This window comes from Misgurnus anguillicaudatus, chromosome 17 (assembly GCF_027580225.2).
Source record: "Misgurnus anguillicaudatus chromosome 17, ASM2758022v2, whole genome shotgun sequence".
In the NCBI taxonomy this organism is placed as follows: Eukaryota; Metazoa; Chordata; class Actinopteri; order Cypriniformes; family Cobitidae; genus Misgurnus; species Misgurnus anguillicaudatus.
In genome coordinates this window covers 36,278,665-36,300,000 of record NC_073353.2, presented here as the reverse complement: position 1 = coordinate 36,300,000, position 21,336 = coordinate 36,278,665, and the positions used below count along the sequence as shown (strand labels likewise).

General features: G+C 37.8%; 1 protein-coding gene across 1 annotated transcript; it reads right to left on the bottom strand.

Moving 5' to 3' along the window:
- Positions 1–16,962: 16,962 nt before the first annotated feature.
- twist2 lies at positions 16,963–20,249 on the bottom strand. Its single transcript, XM_055216035.2, has 2 exons — positions 19,445–20,249; positions 16,963–17,448 (listed from the first exon to the last, which is right to left on the bottom strand). The coding sequence occupies exon 1, from the start codon at positions 19,965–19,967 to the stop codon at positions 19,476–19,478; it is 492 nt and encodes a 163-aa protein (XP_055072010.1). The 5' UTR covers positions 19,968–20,249; the 3' UTR covers positions 16,963–17,448; positions 19,445–19,475.
- Positions 20,250–21,336: the final 1,087 nt, after the last annotated feature.

Below are 21,336 nucleotides of genomic sequence, written 5' to 3'. Positions count from 1 at the left end.
AAAATCTGATTTTTGTGCCATGGACACAAATAAATTAATCAAATTTTTTTGTGACTACACTGTAAAAAATGTCTGTAGAAATTACAGTATTAATGGGTGTTACTGGCAACTAGCTGCCAGTAACTTACTGTAGATTTTACATTTATGTTATTTACTGGCAACATTTTGTTAAAAGTTAAATGAACATGAAACATTTTTTGACTTTATCTTTTACAGTAAGTTACTGGCAACCAGCTGCAAAACTACAGCAAATTTTTTTGAGTGTATAACATGACTTTCTGAGAGATCAGTCTGGTTTAATATTGACTGAGGAAAGATTTTTTTGTAAGGGTCTTGTGTTTTTTACAGTAGTAAACCAGAGAGTGCTGCCGCCTCTGTCTGGGGAGAACAACAGCGAGATTGGGATCTTACAGTAGTCACGAGAGGGATTACCAGCTCATTTAAAGTAGACAAGGGTCAGATGTCTTTTAAAATATACAGGGCCAAGTTAGAGCAAAGATAAACCAAATAAACCCACAGATCAACCAAATTAAACAAAAGCATCACCGTGCTCGCTAAGCAGCAGTCAAATAAACAACTGATAGTGCAACTAATTTACTTGAGTCACCTGACTCATGTGCCGCTGTATGGGCTGTTCAGACTATGAAGCTGAAGACATGCAAACAAACTTGTGTCACAATCCTGCATGCTTGAATATTCATAAATCTGGCATCCGGGCAGCAAGGCATCTGTAAGCTAATAAACCGGCAAGCTCATGGAGCGTGAGCGTGAAATGAGACGCGAGAGACAATATTTACCGTCTCGCAGGTCGACAAAAGATCGTCTTCAAACAACATGACGTGTACAAAGGTGACGTGAACCTCAGGAATGTGTTCACACATTGGGTTCCTAGGGAGTCAAATTGAGGTGAGGGGTAGGGAATGGTTTAAAGATTGTCTGTCGGTAGTTGACCAGGTCACTGAACCGGGACCTTTGCTCCGAAGGTCAGATAAATTTACTGCAGTCTCCATATTTGATTTAAGACCTTGAGGACTTTCCCCATCAGCCTAACAATAAAACCGTCTTGGAAAACACATTGACTTGTACTGTGGCACAATGAAAACGAAAGTGGTCTCAGCAGGTTTTGATTTTTAAGGGACACTTCAATTTTTTGAAAATATGCTCCCCTGGAGTTAAACATTTGATTTTTACCGTTTTGGAATCCATTCAGCTGATCTCCGGGTCTGGCGGTACCACTTTTAGCATAGCTTAGCATAATCCATTGAATCTGATTAGACCATTAGCATTGTGCTCAAAAATAACCAATGAGTTTCCATATTTTTCCTATTTAAAACTTGACTCTTCTGTAGTTACATCGTGTACTAAGACCGGCGGAAAATTTAAAGTTGCAATTTTACGCCAGAATGAGTGTATAGTTCTTAGCAATATCTGCCTAGAAAATTGCCACTTTAAATTTTCCGTCAGTCTTAGTACACAATGTAACTACAGAAGAGTCAAGTTTTAAAAATATCGAAACTCTTTGGTTATTTGTTAGCGTGATGCTAATGGTCTAATCAGATTCAATGGATTATGCTAAGCAATGCTAAAAGAGGTACTTCCAGACCCATTCCAAAACGGTAAAAATATTTATATATATACATATATATGTTTTGTTATCCTATATGCTTATTTATATGATTACTTGTGGTTCATGACCTGTTTTAGGGTCGTGACCCATCTGTTGAAAACCCTTTCTGTAGCTTTTCAAAGGGCCGCAGTGACAATATGGTCCTTGGTCACACAAATCAATGTTTTCTCTCTTTTAAATGCATGTTTTTTGCTCATCTTCATTTGAGGAGGCTCAGCCTGTCATTACAGTCTCTTACATGAGAGAAGTTCCTCTCACCAGAGCATCGCTCGCCACCCTTCTGTAGTTTTTAATTGTGGCTCTGAGGTGGCGGAGAGAGGCAGCTGCATCTCTGGGCCAAATTACAGATTAGCCTTACAGAACCAGAGTGATATGACAAAAACCACAAGACCTGCGATTCACCCAGTGGGTGTGTCCATTATTTGCGCAAGTATCTGTCATCTAAAGCATCTTTTCTACAGTACAAATTTAAATACAGTAAATTGTTTGTCATACATTATATGGTGTGGTTTCCTGGATAGGACTTGAGTCTGATCCCAGATTAAAATGCGTTTTTGTGTTATCTTAACTAAAAAACAGCTTGCTTAAAATATATCAGGGGGATGTTTTGTCTCAAGATGCAGTAATGTTTATTTGTAAGGTATGTTTGTAAAAACTGCTTAAATATCCTTTTATAACTCACCCCTATAAAGTAAGGTGGTTGGTTAAAGGGTGTTTAAACTACAACAATTTTTAATATAATATTCTAGATTCCTTTACAAACGGATCATGTTTTTTTGCAGTAAACCATAGGCAGAGCTGGGGAGGGCAGGGGCATTGCCCCCCCCCCCCCCATACCAGAGCCAATAATGATTTTGTCTGAGCTATTAATAAAATAGAAATATGAAAATTCATATCTTATTGCTCTAACCTTAATATTTGAATGGGTAGACTAAGTAACTTAAGACATAGTTTTAATTTATTTAAACTTTATTTAAAAACCACGAACGCACTTTCTCACTAATCTCAAAGTATTGCAGTACTCTTGTTTGCTGGTAGATGCCCCGCAAAGCTCCACCTATGTTGTAACCATCTTTTTTATTAACTTGGTAACCATTGGTAACCACTTGGTAATCATGGTAACCATTATTTTTGGTTTTAACTGTACATTGAAAAAAATGTAATTACAAAAAAATTAATACAGTGCATCATTTTGCAGACACTTTTTTAAAGTAAGTTTTACATGAAATTTTAAGCAATTTAAACAATTGGATTTTTTTAAGCACATTTACATGAATTTTAACCAATTTAAGCAATTGCAATTTTTTAAGCAAATTTTATATGGAATTTTAAGCAATTTAAGAAATTGCAATTGTTAAGTAAGTTTTACATTAAAAAATGCAATTGCTTAAATTGCTTAAAATTCTAAAAGTTTTACATTGAATTTTAAGCAATTTAAGCAATTGCAATTTTTTTATTAAGTTTTACATGGAATTTTAAGCAATTGCAATTTTTAAGCATGTTTAACATGGCATTTTAAGCAATTTAAGCAATTGCAATTTTTAAGTAAGTTTTACATAGAATTTTAAGCAATTTAAGCAATTGCAATTTTTAAGCAAATTTTATATGGAATTTTAAGCAATTTAAGCAATTGCAATTTTCAAGTAAGTTTTACATAAAAAATGCAATTGCTTAAATTGCTTAAAATTCCAAGCAAGTTTTACATGGAATTTTAAGCAATTTAAGCAATTGCAATTTTTTAAGCATGTTTTACATGGAATTTTAAGCAATTTAAGCAATTGCAATTTTTTTAAGCAAGTGCTACATGGAAATTTAAGCAATTGCATTTTTTTTATTAAGTTTTACATGGAAATTTAAGCAATTGCAATTTTCTAAGCAGGTTTCACATGGAATTTTAAGCCATTGCAATTTTTTAAGCAAGTTTTACATGGAATTTTAAGCAATTTAAGCAATTGCAATTTTTTAAGCATGTTTTACATGGAATTTTAAGCAATTTAAGCAATTGCAATTTTTTTAAGCAAGTGCTACATGGAAATTTAAGCAATTGCATTTTTTTTATTAAGTTTTACATGGAAATTTAAGCAATTGCAATTTTCTAAGCAGGTTTCACATGGAATTTTAAGCCATTGCAATTTTTTAAGCAAGTTTTACATGGAATTTTAAGCAATTTAAGCAATTGCATTTTTTTATTACGTTTTACATTAAATTTTTAAGAAAGTTTTACAGTGAATTTTAAGCAATTTAAGCAATTACAATTTTTAAGAAAGTTTTACAGTGAATTTTAAGCAATTTAAGCAACTGCTTAAAATTCCATGTAAAATTTACTTAAAAAATTGGATGCAAAAATGATGCACTATATTTTTAAGTAAATACAGCCTACTATTTTTAGTCCACTGCCTAGTTAGTTATATTTTCAAAAGTAATTCATGTAGTTTCAACCAAAAATTGAATTTCCTTCTTACAAATTGTACATGATACAATTTTGTTGAATTTACTACATAATGTGTTTATTTAGAATTACTCACCTTGCTGTGTTATTTTTTACTCAAATTCTGTTTTTTTACAGTGCAGTAAAACCATGATTAAGCAATTTAAACAATTGGATTTTTTTAAGCACATTTACATGGAATTTTAACCAATTTAAGCAATTGCAATTTTTTAAGCAAATTTTATATGGAATTTTAAGCAATTTAAGAAATTGCAATTGTTAAGTAAGTTTTACATAAAAAAATTGCAATGGCTTAAATTGCTTAAAATTCTGAAAGTTTTACATGGAATTTTAAGCAATTTAAGCAATTGCAATTTTTTATTAAGTTTTACATGGAATTTTAAGCAATTGCAATTTTTAAGCATGTTTTACATGGAATTTTAAGCAATTTAAGCAATTGCAATTTTTAAGTAAGTTTTACATAGAATTTTAAGCAATTTAAGCAATTGCAATTTTTAAGCAAATTTTATATGGAATTTTAAGCAATTTAAGCAATTGCAATTTTTAAGTAAGTTTTACATAAAAAAATGCAATTGCTTAAATTGCTTAAAATTCCAAGCAAGTTTTACATAGAATTTTAAGCATTTTAAGCAATTGCAATTTTTTAAGCAGGTTTCACATGGAATTTTAAGCCATTGCAATTTTTTAAGCAAGTTTTACATTATTTTTTAGCAATTTAAGCAATTACAATTTTTTAGAAAGTTTTACATGGAATTTTAAGCAATTAAAGCAATTACAATTTTTAAGAAAGTTTTACAGTGAATTTTAAGCAATTTAAGCAACTGCTTAAAATTCCATGTAAAATTTACTTAAAAATTGGATGCAAAATGATGCACTATATTTTTAAGTAAATACAGCCTACTATTTTTAGGCCACTGCCTAGTTTGTTATATTTTCAAAAATAATTCATGTAGTTTCAACCAAAAATTTAATTTCCTTCTTACAAATTGTACATGATAAAATTTAGTTGAATTTACTAAATAATGTGATTTACTCACCTTGCTGTGTTATTTTTTACTCAAATTCTGTTTTTTTACAGTGCAGTAAAACCATGATTAATTTTCATAAGAATTTAAGAATCATCTGAATTTTGCACAGTATAACCAGGAATGTTCATGAAGTGAAAACGTTTTAATTATAAGTTTAATGTTCAATGTTTTGTTATACTACAGTATGTTGCAGGAGCTTACAAAACTATTTTACTTTTTTAAGTTATTTAATCTGAATATGATTAGCAAAAAATAAAGTAACTATTAACCATTTCAAAGTAAGTTTCTCCTTGTAACACATGCAGCCTACGGTAACGCTTCTCCCATGGTAAAATCATGGTAAAGCAGCTCTTGTACGTAGCTTTTTGCTTTATTTGATCACCTGTGCAGCCACGTCAAAGTTAAGACAAAATATTGATGGCACTCATAACGTGCCAAGCTTTTATCCTCAAATATATTTAAAGACTGCTGCTCTAGGTTGACTGTCATCTTCAGTAGGAGCTTCATGTGCTCTGTTTGGAGAGCTGTGTTGTGTTTGCTTGTCTTCGCTGTGTTTAGACTAAAGTCTGGTGCCACCCTAAGAGACTGCAGGGAGAGCATAACTGTGTACCGACCCATCGCCGCATGTGCTCAGGTAAAACCCAGCTGGTGTATTACAGCATGGCAGGATGCTCCAGGTGTTACCCTGAGAGTCAAAAACAAACAAATGCAGACGTTAATGTGGTAAGTTCACACGCTCTTTACGTTTCCTACCGAATCATTTTCAATATTGACACAATTCACATCGCTGTTTGAATCTACTTTGCATGTAAAGACAGGACTGTCAAAAATGTTTACAATCACAGAACGCACTGAGGGGAAAAGGTGGCTCTCGGGGCCCGGACCATATTTTTCTCATTTAGCGCTCAAACAGTTTTTTAAGAGCACACACAAACTCAACCCGCATCAATTTATGCCTGTTGTGTTTGTCCAAATTACACAGGTGACCTAACCCCTTCCTGCCCTATGAGATCAAAAAATGGAGGCGGGTAAGATCTGCCCCCTTGGAGCAAGTTTAATTTCAGCCCCCCTTCACACCGCAATTCCCCACGGCTGAAGTGAGGCATGTAAAGAGACTGTATGTTTTACCCTGAGGCTTTCACATAAGGAGCCCATTACCATCTCTGTACATCTCTGCTCTCTAATCTCCCTCTTCTGACGTCTCATCTTCCAACAACATAAAAATATTGTGAATTTGGCATTTATCTGAAATTGATCACTTCGTAAGACAAAAATCACATTTACAAATGGTTATACTTAGGGTTTAGAACAAACCCATAAGTGTTAAACTCATGAACCAATTTATGTTGTAGGCATTAAAGATGCCCAACACAATCTAAAATCTTTTTTGAGGTAACTAATTTGTATTTTTGTACATTTTGCTTTCACCCCATGCAGTGACATTGGGTTTAGGGTTGAGAAATTTTTGCTTTTATAACTAATGATTGTATGTGTTTGTGTGATTCACATCATATGAATTCATACAACATTGCCACCTTGTAAAATAGTTTGTGCAGCTTGCAAGTTATTACTTTGTAGTAGAAAATAAAGCAGGCAGAAACATCTATAGGATTGACCTATAGAAGCAACCCAACCCAGACAGCAGACGACTCTGGGCCGGATCTGCACCAGAGCTACTGCATTCAGCATGAACCCGGTGTGAATCCGTCCCGGAGTCGTCTGCAGTCTAGGAATATATTTAGAGAATAAAAAATGTTACCCTGCCTGTGAGAACCCAACTAAAGCCAGTATTTGTGATTTACTGTTTTATACCTAAACTCATTCTAAATAATGTAAAGAACATTTTGTTAAAGGGGACATATCTTGAAAATCTGACTTTTTCCATTTGTACGTGCTATAATTGGGTCCCCAGTGCTTCAATCAACCTAGAAAATGTGAAAAAGATCAACCAAGTAACTTAGTTTTGGTAAACCATTATCTGCAAGCATGTGAAAAAATAGCTCATTGAAATGTGGCTCCCCTTGTGATGTCAGAAGGGGATAATACCACCCCTTAATCTGCACTATCCAACCATGTCACTGCAATTTAGTGCAGAGATCAGCTTATTTGCATTTTAATGGACTCTTTCAAAAACAGCACATTTTTGCCCACAGCTACAAAGTGGCAATTTTAACATGCTATGGTTAATGATCTACAGCAGGGAAAATATGTTTTTGACACATAAACATTTTTATCAGTAAGGGGATTTCTAAGTGGGCTATTGACACACAATTTCCACCAGATGTAGCCATCAAGCCAAATATTGAATTCATACAAAGAAATCAGAACATTTAAGTACACAAGTTGAGTCATAATAAATAAAGTGAAATGACACGATAACAAGGTGCAAAATGACATAGAAAGCCAGATCATCAACTGAAATCTGTCAGTTTTGAGAGTGAAACCCTGCCCCCTATCAGTACTAATTGATATCAGCTGTTTTAGTCCTAATTGATGGCCTATAAAGGCTTCTTATTACCCAGGGGGGTAGCTTAGAAATCATAAAAATGCTGGTGTGTCAAATACTTATTTTCCCTGCTGTATATGGTATTTTGGGCTAAAACTTCACATACACACTCTGGGGACACCAAAGATTTATTTTACAACTTAAAAAAGTCTTGTGAAATGTCCCTGTTAAATATAACCTTGATATATTTACTAAGTAAGACCATGTAATTGAAGTGAAATCCATAATTGAAATCAAATTTTGATGGTCCTAATCTCATCATTAGATTATGAGACTTTAGTGTGGATTTCCCAGACAGGGTCACATATAATTGATTGGTTCTTTAGACTTGGGCCAATAAACTGCCACCTATCAAAAAGATGCTTAGATCAGCATCACTCGGGTCTTCTTAAGAAAATTGTGTTTGTCCCTTCAAAAAAATTCATCCAATTTCCTTTGAATGACTTCATGTGATGAGAATCCTTGGCTTATGAGCTGTTTATGAACCATTGCCTGTCATATTTTATTTTGATTGATCTCCTCCTTTAGGGGTATAAGACAGTCTGTGCAAAAACAACTTCAAAGATTAATGCGCATGTAATTAATTTCATTTATTTGCATGAAATACTTTGTGCATGTTGCCAAAGCATTCCAAGAAAAAAAAAGAAATAATAGAAAAAATGAAGAGAAAAACTAATAAACTAGAAAGACAGATGAATTGAACAGATGAATTTGATAATATTCATTGTCAGAAAAAATTGTCCCTTGCTGTCACTGGGGTGGTATCTTTTTAAAGGTAGACCTTTTACATAAAGAGTTGAATTAGTACCAAAGAGGGCATCTTCGTAAAGAATGCACCATGGTTGAATAAAAGGAGATCATATGTAATCTTCCACTTAAATGATGCATAAATGCAAACGTGACCCTGTCTTGTTGACCATTATTTTGTGTATTTTATTTTTCAGATACTTACCAGCAGAGGGCTTTAATCCTTGAGCTGTGGTTTGATTTATTTTTCTCTCATTTCTTTGATATTACTCTAGTATTAATATTAATATTTTCATCATTTCTTTATCATTACTCACACCTGGATTAATACTATACTGTACGTTTATATATTAATAACTTCTTAGAAAATGTAAATCTGCCGACACAGCCTAGAGGCAATTTGTAACTGGCACAAGGTATAATTTTGCCCCGCCAATATTCGTTCTTAAAATTTGTTCTGATTGGCTGTGGTTGTCATGTCACTCAGCATTTTAAGTCGGGATAAGTTAATTGTTTAAGTTGGGTTATTTAATGATAATGATTTGTATAATGCATTTGCAAAGCTCAAGATTGCTACTGTATGCAGTTGAATTACAAGCAAAGCACAAAAAAATCATAATATTGATTATACTGTAAAAATGAAAGGTTGTTACATTAATAAGTCTAGGCTGTTGCTAGGGTGTTTTTCTACCTTCTTGCTAAGATGTTGCTATGGTATTCTTGGGGTTGCTAGGCAGATGCTAGGGTGTTCTGTGTAACTGGTAGATAATTGATAGGTGGTTAAGGCAGATGCCATGGTGTTCTGTGTGTTTGCTAGGCAGATGCCATGTTTTCTGTGTGGTTGCTAGGCAGATGCCATGTTTTCTGTGTGGTTGCTTGGCTGATGCCAGGGTGTTTTTTGTGGTTGCTTGGCAGATGCGATGGTGTTCTGTGTGTTTGCTTGCCAGGTGCCAGGGTGTACTTTGCGGTTGCTTGCCAGATGCCAGGGTGTTCTGTGTGGTTGCTAGGCCAATGCCAGGGTATTTTGTGTGTTTGCTTGGCAAATGAAAGGGTGTTTTTTTGTGGTTGCTAGGCCGATGCCAGGGTAATTTGTGTGGTTGCTAGGCAGATGCGATGGTGTTCTGTGTGTTTGCTTGCCAGATGCCAGGGTGTTCTTTGCGGTTGCTTGGCAGAATGCATGGTGTTCTGTGTGGTTGCTAGGACAATGCCAGGGTGTTCTGTGTGTTTGCTTGGCAAATTAAAGGGTGTTTTTTGTGGTTGCTAGGCCGATGCCAGGGTTTTTTTTGTGGTTGCTAGGCAGATGCCATGGTGTTCTGTGTGTTTGCTTGACAGATGCCAGGGTGTTCTTCGCAGTTGCTTGGCAGATGCCAGGGTGTTCTGTGTGTTTGCTTGGCAAATGAATGGGTGTTCTTTGTGGTTGCTAGGCCGATACCAGTGTGTTCTTTGTGGTTGCTTAGCAGATGCCAGGGTGCTCTGTGTGTTTGCTTGGCATATGCCAGGGTGTTCTTTGTGGTTGCTAGGCAGATGCCAGGGTGTTCTGTGTGGTTGCTAGGCAGATGCCAGGTGTTCTGTGTGTTTGCTTGCCAGATGCCAGGGTGTTCTTTGCGGTTGATTGGCAGATGCCAGGGTGTTCTGTGTGGTTGCTAGGCCGATACCAGTGTGTTCTTTGTGGTTGCTTAGCAGATGCCAGGGTGTTCTGTGTGTTTGCTTGGCATATGCCAGGGTGTTCTTTGTGGTTGCTAGGCAGATGGCAGGGTGTCCTGTGTGGTTGCTTGGCATATGCCAGGGTGTTCTGTGTGGTTGCTCCTAGGCAGATGCCATCATGTTCTGTGTGTTTGCTTGGCAGATCCCAGGGTTTTCTTTGTGGTTGCTTAGCAGATCCCAGGGTGTTCTGTGTGGTTGGTAGGCCGATGCCAGTGTGTTCTTTGTGGTTGCTTAGCAGATCCCAGGGTGTTCTGTGTGGTTGGTAGGCCAATGCCAGTGTGTTCTTTGTGGTTGCTTGGCAAATGCCAGGGTGTTCTGTGTGTTTGCTTGGCATATGCCAGGGTGTTCTGTGTGGTTGGTAGGCAGATGCCAGGGTGTTCTGTGTGGTTGGTAGGCAGATGCCAGGGTGTTCTGTGTGTTTGCTTGGCAAATGAATGGGTGTTCTTTGTGGTTGCTAGGCTGATACCAGTGTGTTCTTTGTGGTTGCTTAGCAGATGCCAGGGTGCTCTGTGTGTTTGCTTGGCATATGCCAGGGTGTTCTTTGTGGTTGCTAGGCAGATGCCAGGGTGTTCTGTGTGGTTGCTAGGCAGATGCCAGGTGTTCTGTGTGTTTGCTTGCCAGATGCCAGGGTGTTCTTTGCGGTTGATTGGCAGATGCCAGGGTGTTCTGTGTGGTTGCTAGGCCGATACCAGTGTGTTCTTTGTGGTTGCTTAGCAGATGCCAGGGTGTTCTGTGTGTTTGCTTGGCATATGCCAGGGTGTTCTTTGTGGTTGCTAGGCAGATGGCAGGGTGTCCTGTGTGGTTGCTTGGCATATGCCAGGGTGTTCTGTGTGGTTGCTCCTAGGCAGATGCCATCATGTTCTGTGTGTTTGCTTGGCAGATCCCAGGGTTTTCTTTGTGGTTGCTTAGCAGATCCCAGGGTGTTCTGTGTGGTTGGTAGGCCGATGCCAGTGTGTTCTTTGTGGTTGCTTAGCAGATCCCAGGGTGTTCTGTGTGGTTGGTAGGCCAATGCCAGTGTGTTCTTTGTGGTTGCTTGGCAAATGCCAGGGTGTTCTGTGTGTTTGCTTGGCATATGCCAGGGTGTTCTGTGTGGTTGGTAGGCAGATGCCAGGGTGTTCTGTGTGGTTGGTAGGCAGATGCCAGGGTGTTCTGTGTGTTTGCTTGGCAAATGAATGGGTGTTCTTTGTGGTTGCTAGGCTGATACCAGTGTGTTCTTTGTGGTTGCTTAGCAGATGCCAGGGTGCTCTGTGTGTTTGCTTGGCATATGCCAGGGTGTTCTTTGTGGTTGCTAGGCAGATGCCAGGGTGTTCTGTGTGGTTGCTAGGCAGATGCCAGGTGTTCTGTGTGTTTGCTTGCCAGATGCCAGGGTGTTCTTTGCGGTTGATTGGCAGATGCCAGGGTGTTCTGTGTGGTTGCTAGGCCGATACCAGTGTGTTCTTTGTGGTTGCTTAGCAGATGCCAGGGTGTTCTGTGTGTTTGCTTGGCATATGCCAGGGTGTTCTTTGTGGTTGCTAGGCAGATGGCAGGGTGTCCTGTGTGGTTGCTTGGCATATGCCAGGGTGTTCTGTGTGGTTGCTCCTAGGCAGATGCCATCATGTTCTGTGTGTTTGCTTGGCAGATCCCAGGGTTTTCTTTGTGGTTGCTTAGCAGATCCCAGGGTGTTCTGTGTGGTTGGTAGGCCGATGCCAGTGTGTTCTTTGTGGTTGCTTAGCAGATCCCAGGGTGTTCTGTGTGGTTGGTAGGCCGATGCCAGTGTGTTCTTTGTGGTTGCTTGGCAAATGCCAGGGTGTTCTGTGTGTTTGCTTGGCATATGCCAGGGTGTTCTGTGTGGTTGGTAGGCAGATGCCAGGGTGTTCTGTGTGGTTGGTAGGCAGATGCCAGGGTGCTCTGTGTGTTTGCTTGGCATATGCCAGGGTGTTCTTTGTGTTTGCTTGGCAAATACCAGGGTGTTTTGTATGGTTGCAAGGCTGATGCCAGGGTGTTCTGTGTGTTTGCTTGGCAAATGCCAGGGTGTTTCTTTGTGGTTGCTTGGTAGATGCCAGGGTGTTCTGTGTGGTTGCTAGGCCAATGCCAGGGTGTTCTGTGTGTTTGCTTGCCAGATGCCAGGGTGTTCTGTGTGGTTGCTTGGCCGATGCCAGAGTGTTCTGTGTGTTTGCTTGGCAAATGCTAGGGTGTTCTTTGTGGTTGCTAGGCCGATACCAGTGTGTTCTTTGTGGTTGCTTAGCAGATGCCAGGGTGTTCTGTGTGTTTGCTTGGCATATGCCAGGGTGTTCTTTGTGGTTGCTAGGCAGATGCCAGGGTGTCCTGTGTGGTTGCTTGGCATATGCCAGGGTGTTCTGTGTGGTTGTTAGGCAGATGCCAGGGTGTTTTGTGTGTTTGCTTGGCAAATACCAGGGTGTTTTGTATGGTTGCAAGGCTGATGCCAGGGTGTTCTGTGTGTTTGCTTGGCAAATGCCAGGGTGTTTCTTTGTGGTTGCTTGGTAGATGCCAGGGTGTTTTATGTGGTTGCTAGGCAGATGCCAGGGTGTTCTGTGTATTTGCTTGACAGATGCGAGGGTGTTATGTGTGTTTGCTAGGCAGATGCCAGGGTGTCCTGTGTGGTTGCTTGGCATATGCCAGGGTGTTCTGTGTGGTTGTTAGGCAGATGCCAGGGTGTTTTGTGTGTTTGCTTGGCAAATACCAGGGTGTTTTGTATGGTTGCAAGGCTGATGCCAGGGTGTTCTGTGTGTTTGCTTGGCAAATGCCAGGGTGTTTCTTTGGGGTTGCTTGGTAGATGCCAGGGTGTTTTATGTGGTTGCTAGGCAGATGCCAGGGTGTTCTGTGTATTTGCTTGACAGATGCGAGGGTGTTATGTGTGTTTGCTAGGCAGATGCCAGGGTGTCCTGTGTGGTTGCTTGGCATATGCCAGGGTGTTCTGTGTGGTTGTTAGGCAGATGCCAGGGTGTTCTGTGTGGTTGCTAGGCAGATGCCAGGGTGTTTTGTGTGTTTGCTTGGCAAATACCAGGGTGTTTTGTATGGTTGCAAGGCTGATGCCAGGGTGTTCTGTGTGTTTGCTTGGCAAATGCCAGGGTGTTTCTTTGTGGTTGCTTGGTAGATGCCAGGGTGTTTTATGTGGTTGCTAGGCAGATGCCAGGGTGTTCTGTGTATTTGCTTGACAGATGCGAGGGTGTTATGTGTGTTTGCTAGGCAGATGCCAGAGTGTTCTGTATGGTTGCTTTATACACGGATAAGAGTTGATTGAACTGTTAAAAACACTTAATGTTTCTAAATATTGTCAAGCCAACACTGAAAATGGATGATAGTAAAAGCGGAAGGGAAGCTTTGGACGGAGGACAAGAATCGTCCATCAGAGTCAGAGATCATTTAAGTTCTTATACAAGTTCTTTCATCCTCTCTCGTGAATCTTCAGACACCTGGATGCCCTGATCTCACCTCTATTTTTGCCATGTATCTGGACATCCGTATAGTTCTATAAACATTGTCTATTTCCCTGCAGGCTCCTCCTAGCTATTTAGATTATTTGCACAAAATGTAAGCAATCCCCACCTGTGTTTCCTAGAGTTCTCGTTGTGGAGCACTGCACCTGTGCAGACTTACACCTGCACTGTAGATGTTCAACTCCAGACAGGATCCACTGTCCTTCGCTTGTGTCCTGATTTGATTTCCTGGTCTGTGATTCAGTGCAGACATTTGTATGCAAACTAAGGCCAAACATATGCTGCATTGCCACGTCATCTTCACTTGAGCATGGATGTCTTGCGGATTCGTATATTGTACACGTGGAGCTGTTTCAGGACAAGAAGGCCAGTATGCCTCTCGTGTGAGTTTTGTTCAGCCTCCTTTGAGTGTTTGTATGGTGTGAGTGTTACTCATCTTCATTTTTCTTAGAAGGATACTGCCAAAGACTCGGGTCGCTTGTTTTCATCCTAAAACCATCTGCATGGTTGACCGTGTTTTTTTTAGAATACCATATGTTGTTTACAGGACACAAATCCCTAACTTTCTAAAGCTTTTGTCAACGTTGTTGCGAGAAAGCACAAGTTTACGCAGCACATACAAATACAAATGTTGTTTTACTCCGTTTAAGTCATTTTTTGTCATTAAATGTTTTTAATGTAATTTAAATTTTGAGACTTTAGCCAGGATTTCACAGACAGGGTCGCATATTTGTTATTAACAAATGAGAGGTGATTCATTGGCTGTACTGATTTACAATGATTTTACCATAAATAAAGGCGGCTAAGAGCATTACAAAAGACAACAATGATCAATTATTAGAAAATAATTAAATAAATAAAGGATAATGTATACCCAGTCAGTTGTTACTGCGAAACGAAAACTGGATGTACATTATACCACTTATTACATGGCTACTTGCCATGTGAGCAAACAATTAGACACAAAATATTGCTGCAAACGATTTTATTACTTCATTTGTAACTAATTTCAACCTGGCATGAGAAAAGAGACAGCATACATTACATTAAACAAGAAACAGACCTCGAAATATCTTGACTGACCAATCAGAATCAAGTATTCAAGAGAGCCATTTAAAAATAACCAAGAATAACCGTATCCTATACATTTATACAGTAAAAATAGACAATTCTTCAATCAAATAGGTTAATATAGATTACTATATGTAATTATATTACTATTATGAATTCCTGTAGCTCCGTTGTTAGCGCACGCTTGAACTCTTTTTGCCAAGTGAGAGAGGGCAACATATTGTGTTGACCCAAGGACAACATTTTTCTAAATAAAACCTAAACCCACCCCAAAACCCTAACCAAACCCTAAAATCAGAGGGACATGATAAGTGAAAAACAATGGTCTAGAAACAGCTAATCCTGGTTGTAAGCTTAAATTGTAAACTTATTTCTGAAATCTGATTGGTTGATTGAAATGTTGGCCCAGGATGTTCCAATGTTGCCCGCACACTGTAGAAAACAAATGCAGCACGAAGTTAAAAAACTTGTTTTAGCAAGTCAATTCAACATACTATTTAAAGTTTTGACCTGTGAATAGTTGACATAACTTATAAAAACAAGTTGAAATTGTTTAACTTAATTTTAAAGTCAAAGTAGCATAAAAAATATGTTGATTTGTCAAAAATGCTGCTTTTTAACAGTGCATAATCACACACTGATGAAAAATGTATGCGCAATGCACAGTAAGTCACTTTGGATAAAAGTGTCGATGAAATCTAACTGAAGGCTGTTTAGGGAAACAGCATCTTGGTGCATTGATTTTATTCTTATAACAGGTAGCCTAGCTTATAGTATCTAAGTTTAACAGAATGTAAAGATATAAGGTGGGAAGGAAGGAAGGAAATGTGCGGCCACCCCCACACTGTAATGTAAGCTTGGCATTAGCCTAGTTTGAACATGAAATCTTTTCTCGGTCGCATGCAGCGTAAAACTTTACTTTATCCGTTTTACTGCAAATTAAAATTTTGTTGCTTTTTCCGTCTGATTTTACGGGAAACATCTGGGGCTCGCAGAGCGCGTAACTGCGGCCCGAGGCGCTTTGGCTGCGCATAATGAGACATTATCAAACGGGCTGCCGGTGGAGACGCTGAAAACCATCAACACACACTCCGAATTTGCTTTTCCCTCTCAGCTCATTAACATTTCTATGCGAAAATCCCTTTTTCATTGTGTGTGTGTGTATTTTTTGGGAGGGGGAGATGATCTTCAGCGGTCAGGTGCGCAACGTGTTTAGGAACCACTTGCCGATGGACAGAAGCATCACGCATGAACTTTATCCCTCAGATCCTTTAAAATGTTTTACTTTGTCATTTGATTTTTTTAAACTTGTCCAGTTATACTTCTAAATGTTTAACTAGAACCTAAAGTTTTAAACTTTTAACTCGAGACAAAGGTCACAGGTTGAAAACGCGTCTGGAGACGTCTGCGGTCAGCTCGTGCGTATGCGGTTTTAGATGTTCTGCAGGTGCGTAGAATAAAGGAAAGGTTTGTGTCTGAAGGATTGGTTTTCATTTTCTCCGCAGTTTACACCACTGATTTTTTTCTTTGGTTTTCCCCATCATCACAACAGATTATTTCAGAACATTTATTTATAAACGCCAGCTGTTTCCCGTAAATTCAACCCTTAATTCCAGAAATGTACGTAAAGGTTCATGCGGATTAAGGTTCTTACCTCATCGACTAAGTTCATCAGTCGATAATCTTTATTATTTTATTAGGTTAAATTATTTATTATCTAATGCTTTACATTATAATGCAGGCTACTAATAATATAATACAAGTTTAAAATGTATGTTAAAATGAAGAAATACAAAATAAACATTATAATTGCCTCAGAAAGGCACAAAAAAATTGTGACTGACATAGTTTGTAATTCCTTAGATAGTTTGAAAGAGAACAGGTTGATCCCCTGATAAAACAGTATCTGTATCCGAAACTGTTGTCTTTAAATAGGGCCTACTTTTTTCAAAGCCTAAAAAATTATTCAAGCAAATAAATATTTTGCGAGTGTTGGTGTAGATTGAAAAACAAGACAAAATGTCTAGTTAGGGGTCTGTTTTTAAAAGCTGTATAGTAATCCGCGGTTGTTAAAGAATTTGCCTCCAGGCGTCGTACCCTAAGTGATTTCTCATTATTAAAGATTTTTATAAGCTTGGGCGAAAACTGCCTGGTCTTTCTTCTCAGATAATGAATGTTCAGTGTTTAATAACAGGTTATTTATAACCAAAAAAGGAGAAAAACTAAATGCACTTTTTCCGTACAGAGAAAGTTTTCTACACCACACGTGTCCTGCGTTTCATATGCCATTTTAAATGACTTATAAAGCTTTAGTTTTACAGATAATGCATGAGTGAGCTATTGTATCACTATTGTCCCTCATCATGTTATATGAACAAAAAAAACAGAAAATTTTCAAAAATATGTTTTAATAAATAAGCAAAATGTACAATGGACAGAATTTGAGAATGTTGCATAGAAAAAAATCACATAAATGCTTTAATCCATGCAGCGTACTTCAAGAAAGTATTGCTCTAAATTGCATTGGTCCCTTTTTCTGACAACACTCACAGGTATGTACAATAGTTTTTTGTTTTTATATATATAAACTCTTCTGTTTAGAAACATAAACAAAATATAGTTTCAGATGGCCTTCCTGCACTAACACCATGGAGACATTTAAGAATAACTTGTAAAAAATGATTAAATGTATTTGTTGATACAGGAGACGTCATCTACTTTTCTCTCTAAGTTTAAGGACATAAAATCCAATCCTTCATTTGATCCTTTCAGGATGGCCGGGTCCGTGAGTGTGATCACCGAATGTCCTTTGGCCACTGAGGTTCAGAGGTTTGTCAATAAATCCTTTGGTGTCTTCAAAATGTGTGGAAGTAAACAGTCTGCAGGGGGAAAAAAACACAAAATGTTAGTTTAAAAGATACAGAAGAACAAATAAAAAACACTTCAAAGATCTCAAAAAGGCCATATAACATTCTTCGAGAGAAATTTTCTCTGCTGGCCAAAAGCTTTAGGGTTTGTCTGTGGTTAAACACACAAATTTAGTTTAAAATGTAGAGGAATGGGAAGCTATTAATGATCCCATTATTTAATTCTGAGTGGGAGCACATGCTCGCACAGGAAAAGGCTTGGTTCAAACATCTAACACAAATCCCCTGGTGGAATTACATCATTGGAAAATAACTGTGTTTTAAATAAGGTCATATGGTTTGAAATTCAAAACCATACACCTGTCTTTCCTTGGTATTCCTTTGGTATTTTTCAGTAGCACAGATTGGTTATTACAAAAAGGTTATAAAAACAAGTAATATACACATTTTAATTTTAACACTTTTGTATAGCTGTGCACTGTCTTGTCCTGTGACCTACACAGGCTTAAACAAGACCGCCTTTTCCTTCACATCTACACCCTTAAAATTAATACATGGTACAAAGATAAATGTAGGCCTACTACTGCAAAAATCTACTGTCATCTACCATCACCATAATCCTGATATTCGTCCAATTGTAATGTTAATAGAAATAATTTACTTTTTTTTTTAAAGAGGCCTAAGCCAGGTATAAAATCGTTTGCTATCTTATGACATAAAATTAATACTGATACCAATTATCAAGAATACTTAATCAATTCTGAATGGAAAAATCGTATTAATAAACACTTTGTTATGACACTTTTGCCCAAAAACCTGAAATCATCTGTGACGTCTTAAAGATGTCAGTGTTTCTTGGTTTCTTTGCAGTTATATCACGAGCTTAAACATGATGGGTGTAGTTCACTTTGACCAGAAGGTCACAGGATTTTCTTAAACGTTATTATATGAAAAAGAAGCAAGTTTCTTTTTTAAATAAAGCGCATAACGTTTACGTGTTTGTTGTATAATATATGCAATCAAATTTTTAACTATAAATGTAAAAAATTAATACCGGAGTTTGAATCTTTAATTACATCCATAATAAAATGTTGTGGGAAACCGATTTTGAGATTTATTTCTATCGCTCATGAGAGGGATAATGACTGTGAATATAAATGACCCATGGGCTTCTCATGGTTGGGTTGTTATTTATTTTTTTAGAAGACCTTGGGACTAAATGTTAATGTTTATTTATACTGCATAATAGTCGGAAATGTTTTACCGAGCTTCATTAAAACTTAACAAGATAAAAATGAAAATTCAATGTGTTTGTTAATGATGCGCGGCAGGTTTTCTTGGTCCACAATGTTTTGCATTTTAGAAGCAAATGTATTGTTTAGCAATGTGACCAGACAATTACTAAACTAATAATGCACGTTTTGATTTCATTTTAACTCTATTATTTCACTTACAGTAAAATGGGCCTATAAAAATTAGTAAGCAAAAAACTGATGTGTCCATATAAATCTGAATTCAATGTAAACGATATTGCGGTAACACACAGGTATCAAAATATAGGAAATCACTGCATTTTTATCGATTGTGCTGTTGTTTACTTTTCTGTTAATATCTGACACCCTCGTTTATCTTAAAGAAGACTTTCTGGGCTTTTCGTTGATACCAAATATGCAAAATTATTTAATGTATATATAATGCAAATATATGGGGGTGTGGCAATAATAATAATTATTATTATTATTATTATATTAAAATATGAACAACCAAATATTAGGCATCATATTTAAAAATAGAGCATCAAAAACACCTCTGTAAAATTCTTAGATTTTTGTAGCAAACACTATAATGATGCCTAAATTCGCACGGTGAGGGCTGCATTCCTCAACTGTCAGCCTCAGTGGTCCTCACGAATTTCTTTAAGCGCAAGTCACACCATATCCACAAACAGCTCTTTCGATAAAGCAATGCTGAAACACGTCTTTAATCGACTGGCCATGTCTCTACCCACCCGTTTGGCATCACATGCACGGCTCCGGCTGCTAGTGGGAGGCGGACATCGACCACGCGCCCTCCATCCTCCACACCGAGAACGCGTAACTGAGTCTCTCGTGCGCGACGTAGCTACAGCTCGACATCTTGTTATCCATCTCGTCGCTCTGCAGCACCTGGCAGAGAAAATCAATGTACCTGGAGGCGAGCTTGAGCGTCTGTATCTTGCTGAGTTTATCCGAGGGTAGCGTGGGGATGATTTTGCGTAAAGATGAGAACGCTTCGTTGAGCGACTGAGTCCTTTGCCTCTCCCGGACGTTCGCGAGGACTCGCTGGTTTTGCAGCTCTTCGTAGGACTGTGTGGTGCTCGGACTTGGCTTTTTGTTCCGCTTGGTCACTGAACTGGGACTGCTGCTGCTGTCTGACTTTTTACTGTGTCTCCTTTTCCTCCCAAACCTTTTCTGTTGCTGTCTGTCCAGCTCCTCCTCGCTGGTCACCAGGCTATCCACTGGGGAGACTGGAGAACTGGAGCTCTCTTCCATTTCTTGCTTGAAGAAATGCAAGGGTAGAGTAAACGCGCTCTCCGCCTTTGGATCCGTGGTTGGAAAGTTATATCCGACGGGCAAGAAAGATTTTAGAGGGGTTGTTGTGCGTTTTGTCCTCCTGAAGTCCCGCGCTGTTCCGTCTCGATTTAGACTGCGACTCCAAACTGGAGCTTGGCAGAGTTTTCCTCTCGCAGGAAGTTTTTTCCAATTTTTTTGGAAACTTTATCCTAGTCTCTGATGCTAAATACTGGTGTGGATGGAGGGGGTGGAAGAGCTGAACTCTGATTGGTTGAGTAATAAACAGGGAGGACCAGTTTTAAGTTACACTGTACCTCTCCACTGGTTGTCACTCAAAATGCCACACATTTGTTACTTTACATTGCAGTTTCTAATTTTACTTTCAGATGCCACTCTCTTCGGTTTTGCATAAGGGACAATTATGACAATAAGAAGAAGATAAAATGCATTTATTTAAATTTCTAATAAATTATGCATTTTTCTAAAACCTTACTTTTCAACTTTCAATTAGTTGGCCTACTGACTAATGCTGAAATAAATATACAGCCATGCATGCAACTGTGTTTATATGACGTTAAAAGACATCCATTTAAAAATATTATAATTTATGTCATATTGTATATGGACCGTTCACAAAAAAAGTTGCATTGCCTCTTTAATGTGAGGCGACCTGTTTTTTAAACCTGTATATTTTTTCTTTTTTATTCACAGTCACATTATTAAAATAAACAAAAATCACTTGATAATCACTTAATATAAATTAAATTATGGTTTAATTAATTAAAGAAATAGGCTATATAACAAATAATGATAAAAATAAAATTTCTATAGACGTCATACAACATTCTTAACGCATAACGTCATGTATTTTACGCCTTGCATCGCGCACGTGGCTCCTATTCTCATTTAAATCAAGTGCCGCAGAAGGTCTCTGATTTTTTTGTGAATGGGCTATGTTATAGGAAAGACCTGAGCTTGTGTCGCACTACACCAGGAAATATTTTAGGTAAGGTTTATTTATTTAAGTCAATTTCTGTGTAGGAAGCACATACCTTGCTGTCTTAGCTAGAATTATTATTTTTTTAAACATTTCCGCCATTATCATGAAACAAAAATACGTACACTAAACACACGCATATTGTTTTTTAAAAACATTCTCCAACAGCGAACCTGACATAGAAAATTTTCAATAATATTTAAAGCAACCAAAATCAATGAAACGGCACAAAAAATATCATAATGAGTAACTAAAATCTGTAATTTAATTTTAATGGTATAAAACGACAATATGCTTAGAAACACCTTGTCCTGAGCACAGTTTAACCTGGTCTGATTTTATGCCAGTTTT